General features: G+C 35.6%; 1 protein-coding gene across 2 annotated transcripts in view; it reads right to left on the reverse strand.

Annotated features, from left to right (window-relative positions):
• The window catches only part of TRPC1 (transient receptor potential cation channel subfamily C member 1), a 77,967-nt gene that overhangs the window by 3,962 nt on the left and 61,466 nt on the right, over positions 1–12,539 (reverse strand). For both annotated transcript variants that reach the window (XM_043997056.1, XM_043997057.1), the window contains 2 exons: positions 738–939; positions 210–404 (listed from right to left, as the gene is read on the reverse strand). In XM_043997056.1, the coding sequence (XP_043852991.1) occupies positions 210–404; positions 738–939 (397 nt within the window). The remainder of the gene's footprint in view (positions 1–209; positions 405–737; positions 940–12,539) is intronic.

The raw sequence follows: 12,539 nt of genomic DNA on the forward strand, positions 1-12,539 counted from the left end.
CTTGCACTGTTTATAATTTTTTTTGCTTTGAAAGAAAAAAATTTACTCAAGAAATATAAAAAATTTTAACCCCTAATTTGAAATTAAAAATAGGCTTTAAAATACTGAGATTGATAATTATTTTGCCTTCATGTCACTTTATTAGCAGTATAATTTTAAAATTTAAATGAGACTTCATAGGCTAAACCTAAAGTTGGGCAATTTCTTACCTTTAAGCTGTTTTGCCGTTTGACCTTGCCCTTTGATGTATGAGAGCAAATCCACTTACTGAGGCTGCTTAGTAGATAGCAAATGGTCTTGGGAGAAGGAATAATATTGAAAGGTGGAGGTAGAGTACATTTGTCATCAAAGTAGCTAAGCCACAACTTAGCACGGGCAAATTTCCATTCTTTGTCCTCATGGTTCTGTAATATAACACATATGAAAAATACTGTTGAAAAACATGTTAAAAATCTCACGTATGGCTTTAAACTATTAAATTCTCCATTAAATTAAAGAAAATAATTTACCTCATTACTTCATACTTTGATATAGAAATTCATAATATACATTATTTATATTGTAAAAAAATTATGTTAAATGCTACAAATGCATACCATTCTAAAATTAATGAGCATAATCAAGACTATAATGATACCATCCTTCATATTTTCAAACTTTTTTGTTTTCTGATGTATTTTCTATATCTAATATTAACTGAGAAGTACAAAGATACTTTTGTAGAATGGAACACTTACTGCTATCAGCTGAAAGCTTTTATGTAGCATAGCCACTAACAATTTGGTAAGAACGATAACAACCACGACATTGTAGGTACCAACGATAACAGCTCCAACAAAAGACTGCAATTCTTCACCGTAGCTAAATCTTGTGACAAAGATTGCTACATGTGCTAAAGAAAAAATATACCAGAACAAGGCAAAGCAAGTGCCAATGAACCTGTAAAGACAATAAAATTTTTTGCTAAACAAAATAATGAAATAAGTAAGTCACTTCCATCAAAACTATTTAAATAAAATGTTAATATCCTAAGAATGAATACTTAATAAATGAAGTTATAAAAATTTTCTTATTCTGGTTTGCTCAGAGATGTACTTTGCTTTAAAACAAAAACAAAAATGTAGAAATTTGGATTTACAACAAGATAAATGGTGCCAATAAGGTTACTGTAGGACTTGTAATAAATTTTAAATAACAAAGTCCCTAGGATGATTTTAAATTATTTTATTTGTAAAATCCAATCTTCAGAAATGTATCTATAATGTGAAATCTGGTATGTTACAGAGAAAGTTCACAAAAAGAGATCATAATTGCCTTTAAAATTCTATACAATTTCAGCTATAAAACTAAATTGTATTAAAACTTTATAAAAATTTGCATACTTCTGCCAATCTAAGTGATCATCTCTTCTTTAGATTAATATCCAGAGTTTAATTATAACTAAGATTTTGTAATGGCTTTGGTCTTACACTTCAGTGGGGGCATTTTCTAAGATACCTGAGACTATCATTCACCTTTCCTCCCCAAACCCCCAATTATATTAACTAATAGTCATGAATGAATTTCCCTTGTCCTTTCATTAAAACAATAAATAATATGGGTTGATTTAAATTCATCTAAGAACTGAAAATTGAATTGCTTATTACATACACACAAGTTTTATGAAGCTTAAGCAAAACAGATGAAAAATGTAGTGCCTTGAATCTAGTGGTATTTGAACTCACATAATCTATGTTTAAAACATGTCAATTTTTCTGAAAAAAACTTTCCGCTTTTGCTTAGTTCAAACTGAGACGTTTGCAAAGGATGAAAGGAAAACACTCACAACCAATATTCTAACTCCTACTAAGGTCTTTGAGAGTAGGGGCTATCAATTAACTTTATTTTTTCCTATTGTATTTTTCTTTTAAAAATATTTCTAAATTACATCTTAACTTGGTTTCTGTGAGGAAAACGACTCCTGCTCAATAATTCTCTGAAACTCAGCAGCGATGTGACAAAGACTCGTTTATTGTCATTCTCCCGAGAATGGGCAACCCAGTGTGCAGCTGGTGGGTGCCTATTAATTAACTTTAAAACATTTTAATTTTTCTAAGGCAGCTAGGAGGTACAGCAGATAGAATGCCAGGGCCAAAGTCAGGAAGATTCCTTTTCCAGACTTCAAATCTGGCCTCAGACACTTAATAGTTGTGTGACCCTAGGCAAGTCACTTAACACTGTTTGCATCAGTTTCCTCATCTCTAAAATGAGCTAGAAAAGGAAATAGCAAACCACTCCAGTATCTTTGCCAAGAAAACCCCAAATGGGGATATGAAGAGTTGGATGCAACTGAAAACAACCAAACAACAATTTTTTCTAAAGTTATCAAGTCATTGAGCTCCCACTTAAAGACTTGAATTATTTCCCAAGGACATTTTTAAGATTCCCAAGGACATTTCTGTTATGGATTGACAAACAAGTGTTACATGTAAATCCTTTTTTATTCTTTCTCAAGCTTTTAGATTTAATGAAAAAGTAAAATTAAAAGAAAAAGAATTTTTTAAAACCTTCTAAGAATAACAAATTATATGTTGGGCCCTTTTGAGACTTTGCTATAGGAGCTAAGTGAGGAAAACATCCACATTAACTCAGCTTTTTTTTGAGGGATAGGGGAAATGAAAAGATTCATATCATCATTTCAAAACTAGAATATACCATTAAAGGGATATATAGCCTTTATTAAAGGTTGTTTTTTTCCTTCCAAAATCCAATGGGGGTACAGGCAAGATGGTGGTGAAATGGCAGAGACTCACCTCAGTTCTCCTAAATTCCCCTCCACACAACTTTAAATAATGCTTCAAAATAAAATCTGGAGCAATAGAACCCACAAAAAGATGGAGTGAAACAATTTTCCAGCCCAAGACAACTTAGAAGGTCAACAGGAAAGGTCTATTGTATAGAGGTGAGAGTGGAGCACAGTCTAGTTCAGGCTACACCAGTACAGGCCACATCACAGGAAACCAACTGGAAGTCCTGGGGGCAGCTCAATTGGCAGCAGTGGCTTCTAGAGGTCAAAGCCCAAAGACAGTAAGGAGGTCAGACAACTGATCAGAAGGAAATTACAGGGGTCTTTTTGCTGGCACTGAGTGAAGGACTCTGTTACATTAGCCACACTAGGATCTGGGATCCAGGATGCAGTCCCAGGTCTCAATCTTAGGGCACTAACACATCAGAGCTTGTGGCCACAATGGAGTAGGACCCTGCTCACAGCTGAGGACAGAAAAGAGTGCTTGCAGTCACTCACAGACTAGGACACAGGCCAGGAGAATAGTAAACATACCTTCAGTAGATCATACCACTTAAGAGGAACCGAAAGCTTATAAACCACCAGAAATAGGTCTGAAAACAGAAGCACAAAAAACCTGAAGTTTGGGATAGTGCCCCCTCCATCCTGGGGACAGAGCCCAATTTTAATAGAAAGCTAAAAGTCGAGAAATACGCTGGAGAAAAATAAACAAACAACAATAATAACAAAAAAGATACTGACTATAGAAAGTTACGGTAAACTCAGAAGAAAACAACAAAGTCAAAACTGTAACACCCAAAACCTCAAATAAAAATGTGGTCTCAGGCCCAAAAAGAACTCCTGGAAGAACTCAAAAAGGATTTTTTAAATCAAATAAGAGAGGTAGAGGAAAAAATGGGAAAGGAAATGACAGTGATGTAAGAAAATCATGAAAAAAGAGTCAACAGCTTGGTAAAAGAGACACAAAAAATACTGAAAAAAATCAACTCAAAAAATAGAATAGGTCGAATGAGAAAAAAGACACAAAAATTCAATGAAGAGAACACCTTAAAAAAGCAGAACTGGCCAAATGGAAAAGGAAGCACAAAATCTCAATAAAAGAAATAATTCTTTAAAAATTAGAATTGGACAAGTGGAAGCTAATGACTCTATGAGACATCAAGAAACAATAAAATGAAATCAAAAAGAAGAAAGTATAAAATATCTCATTGGAAAAACAAATAATTTGGAAAATAGATCAAGAAGAAATAATTTAAGAATTGTGGACTGGGAGCCAAGATGGTGGAGAGAAAGCAGCAAGCTGCCTGAGCTCTCCTTCTGTTCCCTCAAAAAGAACATTAAATCAAGCCTCTGGACAGATTCTGAAACTACAGAACCTGCAAAGGGACAGGAGGACACAGTCCTCCAACCAGAGATAATTTAGAAGACTTCAGGAAAAGGTCGGTCTGACTCGGGCAAAAGGGAGGCCCAGCGCAGGGCAGCAACCCAGCGCCGAGGGGGTCAGGGCAAGTCAGCAGGAGCTGAGGGCCACAGCTGAACAACTGAGGCCCCTGGAACCTGGTTCAAAAATCTGGTGGCCAAGAAGGACAGTAGAAAAACCTACCTGCACCAGCCGGGAGGGCCACGAATGGGTCAGGCGGGAACGGAAACCTGGAGCAGGAGCCTGGCTGGCCGAGCGCACCCAGACAGGAAGTGCAGGGCGGGGGATCTCCACACACCATAAAGGCCTCAGAGTAAAAAGCCGGTCACACAGCACCTATACCCCTGCATAAGAAGCCCAAAACAGGGACCCTGGTGCCCCCAGAGCAGACCTCAACTTAAAAAATAAATAAATAAGCTGCAATAATGAGTAAGAAGCAAAAAAGAGACCTCTCCATTGAGAGCTTCTGTATCAATAGGGAAGAAGCCAATGCAAACTCAGATGAGGACAATACCCTCAAATTGCCTACATGTGAAGCCTCACGAGGGAAGGTGAATTGGTCTCAAGAACAAAAAGCCTTCCTAGAAGAGCTCAAAAAGGATATTAAAAATCAATTGAGAGAGGTAGAAGAAAAAATGGGGAGAGAAATGAAAGCAAAACAAGAAAACTATGAAAAAAGAATCAGCAGCTTGGAAAAGGAAGCACAAAGATTGACTGCAGAAAACAATTCCTTAAAAAATTCATCTGGCCAAATGGAAAAAAAAGTGCATAATCTCATTGAAGAAAACACTGCCTTAATAAATTCACTTGGCCAAATGGAAAAAAAGGTGCATAATCTTACTGAAGAAAACAATGCCTTAAAAATTAAAATTGGACACTTGGAAGATAAGGAATCCACGAGACATCAGGAATCAGTCAAGCAGAATCAAAAGAATGAAAAAATAGAAGAAAATGTGAAATACCTCACTGGAAAGACAACTGATCTGGAAAACAGATCCAGGAGAGACAATCTGAGAATTATTGGACTGCCTGAAAGCCATGACCAGAAAAAGAATCTAGACACCATATTCCAAGAAATTATTAAGGAGAACTGCCCTGATATCATAGAATCAGAGGATAAAATCATCATTGAAAGAATCCACCGATCACCTCCTGAAAGAGACCCCAAAAGGAAAACTCCAAGGAATATTGTAGCCAAATTCCAGAATTATCAGGTGAAGGAGAAAATACTCCAAGCAGTCAGAAAGAAGCAATTTAAATATCATGGAGCCATAGTCAGGATTGCTCAGGACCTGGCAGCTTCAACATTAAAGGACCACAAGGCTTGGAATATGATATTCTGGAAGGCAAAGGAGCTTGGATTGCAGCCAAGAATCTATTACCCAGCAAAAATGTTCATTCTCTTTCAGGGGAAAAGATGGACATTTAATGACATTGGGGACTTTCAATCTTTCCTGATGAAAAGACTAGAACTGAGTAGAAAATTTGATCTCAACATACAAGACTCAAGAGAAGTTTAAAAAGGTAAACAGAGGGGGAAAAAAAAAAGGTTACCCTATTAGGTTAAACTGTTTATATCCCTACATGGGAAGATAATACTCATAACTCTTAAGAACTGCAAATGTATTTGGGCAGAGAGAAGGACTTTACACAGAGGGTATAAATATAAATTGTCTTTGATGTGATGATACAAAAAAACATTAAGGGGTTAAAAAGGGAGTCTATGGGGAGGAGAGGAAAGGGGAGGTGGAAGGGGATGAATTATATCATATGAAGAGGTGAAAAAAACCCTATTACAATAGAGGGAAAGAAAGGAGGGGTGAACATTGTTTCAACCCTACTCTCATTAGATTTGATTCAAAGAGGGAATAACATAGACGTTCATTGGGATAAAGAAATTTAGCTCATTCTTTAGGGAAACAAAAGGGGAAGGGAAAGGGGGGGACTGATAGAAGGGAGGACAAAAGCAAGGGAGAAAAGGGTAAAGAAAAGAGAGGGGGGTGATAAAAAGGGAGGGCAGATCGGGGGAGGCAGGGGTAAGAAGTAAAACGTCGGTGAGGAGGAATAGGGTGAAAGAAGGGGGGGAAAAGTACAAAGGGGGTAAATAGAATGGAGGGGAATAGACAGTCAGTAATAATAACTGTGAATGTGAATTGGATGAACTCTGCTATAAAACAGAAGCGAATTGCAGAGTGGATTAAAAACCAGAATCCTACAATATGCTGTTTACAAGAAACACATTTGAAGCGGAGAGATACACAAAGAGTAAAGGTAAAAGGCTGGAGCAGAATATATTATGCTTTAGCTAAAGTAAAAAAAACAGGGGTAGCAATCCTTATCTCAGACAAAGTGCAGGCAAAAATAGATCTCATTAAAAGAGATAAGGAAGGAAATTACATCTTGCTTAAAGGTACTATAGATAATAAAGTAATATCAATATTGAATATGTATGCGCCAAGTGGTATAGCATCCAAGTTCTTAAAGGAGAAGTTAAATGAGTTACAAAAGGAATTAGACAGTAATACTATACTAGTGGGGGATCTGAATCTCCCCCTCTCAGAATTAGATAAATCTAGTCGAAAAATAAATAAGAAAGAAGTGAAAGAGGTGAATAGATTACTAGAAAAGTTAGACATGATAGATGTCTGGAGAAAATTGAATGGGGATAGAAAGGATTATACCTTTTTCTCAGCAGTACATGGCACATTTTCAAAAACTGACCATGTATTAGGGCACAAAAACATCATAGTCAAATGTAGAAAGGCAGAAATAGTAAATGTATCCTTCTCAGATCATGATGCAATAAAAATTACATGTAAGAAAGAGCCAGGGAAAAGTAGAATGAAAATCAATTGGAAACTAAGTAATTTCATTCTAAAGAAAGAATGGGCCAAACAACAAATCATAGAAACAATCAATAACTATATCCAAGACAACGACAATAATGAGACAACATACCAAAATCTATGGGATGCAGCCAAAGCAGTGCTTAGGGGAAAATTTATAGTTCTAAATGCTTACATGAATAAAAAAGAGAAAGAGGAGATTAATGAATTGGGCATGCAACTTAAAAAGCTAGAAAAAGAACAAATTAGAAATCCCCAATTAGACACTAAATTAGAGATCCTGAAAATCAAAGGAAAAATTAATGATTGAAAGCAAAAAAAACTATAGAATTAATCAATAAAACTAAGAGCTGGTTTTATGAAAAAAAACAATAAAATAGATAAAATATTGGTTAATTTGATTAAAAAAAAGAAAGAAGAAAACCAAATTACCGTATCAAAAATGAAAAAGGGGATGTTACCACCAATGAAGTGGAAATTAAATCAATAATTAGGAATTATTTTGCCCAACTGTATGCCAATAAATTTGACAATCTAAATGAAATGGATGAATATTTACAAAAATACAAACTGCCCAGGTTAACTGAAGAGGAAATAAAATCCTTAAATAAGCCCATATTAGAAAAAGAAATTGAACAAGCCATTAATGAACTCCCTAAGAAAAAATCCCCAGGGGCAGATGGGTTTACAAGTGAATTTTACCAAACATTTAAAGAACAATTAATTCCAATATTATACAAATTATTTGGAAAAATAGGTGAAGAAGGAGTTCTACCAAATTCGTTTTATGACACAAATATGGTGGTGATACCAAAACCAGGCAAAGCAAAAACAGAGAAAGAAAATTATAGACCAATTTCCCTAATGAATATTGATGTTAAAATCTTAAATAAGATATTAGCAAGGAGATTACAGCAAGTGATCACCAGGATAATACACTATGACCAGGTGGGATTTATACCAGGAATGCAGGGCTGGTTCAACATTAGGAAAACTATTAACATAATCAACCACATCAATAAGAAAACCAACCAAAATCATATGATTATCTCAATAGATGCAGAGAAAGCTTTTGACAAAATACAGCACCCATTCCTAATAAAAACACTGGAGAGTTTAGGAATAGGGGGAGCTTTCCTTAAAATAATAAACAGTATCTACCTAAAGCCATCAGCAAGTATTATATGCGATGGAGATAAATTAGAGGCCTTCCCAATAAGATCAGGGGTGAAACAGGGATGTCCATTATCACCCCTATTATTTAATACTGTACTAGAAATGTTAGCTTTAGCAATCAGAGGAGAGAAAGGAATTAAAGGAATTAGAATAGGCAAGGAGGAAACAAAACTATCACTCTTTGCAGATGATATGATGGTATACTTAAGGAATCCTAGAGAATCAACTCAAAAATTACTTGAAACAATTAACAACTTTAGCAAAGTAGCAGGATATAAAATAAATCCACACAAATCATCAGGATTTCTATACATGACCAACAAAGTCCAGCAGCAAGAGATAGAAAGAGAAATTCCATTCAAAGTAACAGTAGATAATATAAAATACTTGGAAGTCTACTTGCCAAGACAAACCCAGGAACTCTATGAGCACAACTACCAAACACTCTTCACACAAATCAAATCAGATCTAAATAATTGGAAAGATATCAATTGCTCATGGATAGGCAGAGCTAATATAGTAAAAATGACAATACTGCCTAAATTAATTTACTTATTCAGTGCCATACCAATCAGACTACCTAAAAATTATTTTATACAGCTAGAAAAAATAATAACAAAATTCATCTGGAAAAACAAAAAATCAAGTATATCCAGGGAAATAATGAAAAAAAATTCACAGGAAGGTGGGTTAGCGGTACCAAACCTGGAGCTTTACTATAAAGCGGCAGTCATCAAAACTATCTGGTACTGGCTAAAAAATAGAGTGGTAGATCAATGGAATAGGCTAGGCTCAGGAAATGCAGTAGTAAATGACACTAGTAATGTAGTGTTTGATAAACCCAAAGACTTCAGCTTCTGGGATAGGAACTCAGTATTTGACAAAAACTGCTGGGAAAACTGGAAGATAGTATGGCAGAAATTAGGTATAGACCAACATCTTACACTTTATACCAAAATAAGGTCAAAATGGATACACGATTTAGACATAAGAGGTGATATCATAGGTAAATTAGGAGAGAAAGGAATAGTCTACCTATCAGATCTTTGGAAAGGAAAACAGTTTTTGACCCAACAAGAGATAGAGTATATTATAAAATGCAAAATGGATGATTTTGATTACGTTAAATTTAAAAAATTTTGTACAAACAGAAGCAATGCATCCAAAATTAGAAGGGAGGCAGAAAGCTGGGAAACAATTTTTGAGGCCAGTACTTCTTTTCTTTTTTTTTTTTTTTTTTAAGTGAGGCAATTGGGGTTAAGTGACTTGCCCAGGGTCACACAGCTAGTAAGTGTTAAGTGTCTGAGGCTAGATTTGAACTCAGGTACTCCTGACTCCAGGGCCGGTGCTCTATCCACTGTGCCACCTAGCCGCCCCAGGCCAGTACTTCTGATAAAGGCCTCATCTCTAAAATATATAGGGAACTAAATCAAATTTATAAGAACCCAAGTCATTCCCCAATTGAGAAATGGTCAAAGGATATGAACAGGCAGTTTTCTGATGAAGAAACCAAAGCTATCTATTCCCATATGAAAAAATGCTCTAAATCTCTAATGATTAGAGAGATGCAAATAAAAATAACTCTGAGGTACCACCTGACACCTATCAGTCTAAAATGGCTAAAATGACAAAAAAAGGAAAATAATGTTGGAGAAGCTGTGGGAAAATTGGAACACTAATGCATTGTTGGTGGAGCTGTGAACTGATCCAACCATTCTGGAGAGCAATTTGGAATTATGCCCAAAGGGTGATAAAGCTGTGCATACCCTTTGACCCAGCAATACCACTTTTGGATCTTTTTCCCAAAGAAATGGAAAGGGGAAAGGGACCCACATGTACAAAAATATTTATAGCTGCTCTTTACGTGGTGGCAAGGAATTGGAAGTTGAGGGGATGCCCACCAATTGGGGAATGGCTGGACAAGTTGTGGTATATGAATAGAATGGAATACTATTGTGCGGTAAGAAATGATGAGCAGGAGGAGTTCAGAGAAACCTGGAGGGTCTTGCGTGAGCTGATGATGAGTGAGATGAGCAGAACCAGAAGAACATTGTATACAGTATCATCAACATTGAGTGTTGATCTACTGTGATGGACTATATTCTTCTCACCAATGCAATGGCACAGAAGAGTTCCAGGGAACTCATGATGGAAGAGGATCTCCAAATCCAAAGGGAAAAAAAAAAAAAGAACTGTGGAGTATAGATGCTGAATGAACCATACTATTTCTTTTGTTTTTGATGCTGTTGTTTTTTTTTTCTATTTTGAGGTTTTTCATCATTGTTCTGATTTTTTCTCTTATAATATGACTAATGCAGAAATAGGATTAATGTTATTAAGTGTATATATATATATATATATATATATATATATATATATAAACCTATATCAAATTACCTGCTGTCTAGGGGAGGGAGGGGAGGGAGGGAGAAAAATCTGAAAGTTGAGAACTATCTTTACATGTAACAGAAAAAAATAAAATACTTTATTAATTTAAAAAAAATAAAAAAAATAAAAGAAAGTGAAAAATTAAAAAAAAAAAGAATTGTGGACTACCTGAAATCCATTAAAAAAAAAGGAACCTAGATATCATCTTTCAAGAAATTATCAAGGAAAAATGCCCCAATATTCTAGAACCAGAGGGTAAAATAGAAATTCAAAGAATCCACCAATCATCTCCTGAAAGAGATACCAAAATGAAAACTCCCTGGAATATTATAGCTAAGTTCCAGAGCTCTCAGGTCAAGGAAAAAAGATTGCAAGCAGCCAGAAAGAAACAATTTAAATACTGTGGAGCCACAATGAGAACAACACAAGATTTAGCGATTTTTATGTTAAAGAATTAGAGGGTTTCAAATATGATGTTCCAGAGAGCAAAAGAGCTAGTATTATAAACAAGAATCATCTAGCCAGCAAAACTGAATATAATGCTTAAAGGGTGGGGGGGAATGAACATTCAATGAAACAGAGGACTTTCAAGCATTTTTGATGAAAAGACCTGAGCTGAATAGAAAATCTGGCTTTCAAATACAAGAGCAAAGAGAAGCATAAAAAGGTAAATAGGAAAGGGAAAACATAAGGAATTCAATAAGGTTAAGCTGTTTACATTCCTACATGAGAAGACTATACTTATAATTCCCAAGAACTTTCTCATTATCAGGGCAGGTACAAGGAGTATACACAGACAAAGGGCATAAGTTGAATATGACAGGATGATCTCTTAAAAAATAAAATTAAGGGCTAAGGAAGAGGAATTAATTCACTGGAAGAAGGGGAAAAAGAGAGGGATAATGGGGTAAAATATCTCATAAAAGAGGTACAAAAGAGTTTTATAGTAAACCATGGGGGAGGTACGAGGGAGTGCTTCAACTTTACTCTCATTGGAATTAATTCAAAGAGAATAACATACACACTCAGTTGGGCATAAAAATCCACCTTACCCTACAGGAAAGCAGGAGGTGAAGGAGACAAGAAAAGGGGAAGGAAAGATGATGATAGGGAGAGCAGATTGGGAGAAGCAGTAGACAAAAGCAAAACACTTTTGAGAGTGTACAGGTGAAAGGAGAGAGTAGGATAAAAAGCAAAAATAGGATGAAGGGAAATACAGTTAATAATTATAAGTGTGAAAAAATTACAGCAAGTTTTTGATAAAGGCCTAATTTCTCAAATATGTAGTGAACTGAGTCAAACTTACAAAAATCCAAGCCATTCTCTAATTGATAAATGATCAAAGAATATGAATAGGGAGTTTTCAGATGAAGTAATCAAAGCTAAAGTCACATGAAAACCTGTTCTAAATCACCATTGATTAGAAAATGCAAATTAAAACAACTCTAAGGTACTACCCCTCACCTATCAGACTGGCTATTGTTGTTCATCCTTCATTTCTGAAGAAGACCAATGACATTGGGAGGGTGATATCTTGACTTGCAAGTGAATTGGATTTAAGTAAGGCAGAACTGTGTGAGGTCATCAGCCTTACTCTCTCCTCCAGTCATGAGTCCAGTGGCAAGACATAGATCAGGACAACTGGTGATGGCCAAGGATGCAGTGGGAGACCTTGGTATAAACCATGCATATCCTTTGACCCAGCAACACCACTATTAGCTCTGTATCCCAAGGAAATAAAAAACAAAAAAGAAAAGGACCTATATATATACAAAAATACTTACAACAGCTCTTTTAGTAGTGGTAAAGAATTGGACATTGAAGAGATGCCTGACAATTGGGGAATGGCTAAGTTAAGGTATATGATTGTGATGAGATACTAATGTGTTATTATATGAAATGATGAGCAGGATGCTCTCAGAAA

Source organism: Dromiciops gliroides, chromosome 3 (genome assembly GCF_019393635.1).
Source record: "Dromiciops gliroides isolate mDroGli1 chromosome 3, mDroGli1.pri, whole genome shotgun sequence".
NCBI lineage: Eukaryota > Metazoa > Chordata > Mammalia > Microbiotheria > Microbiotheriidae > Dromiciops > Dromiciops gliroides.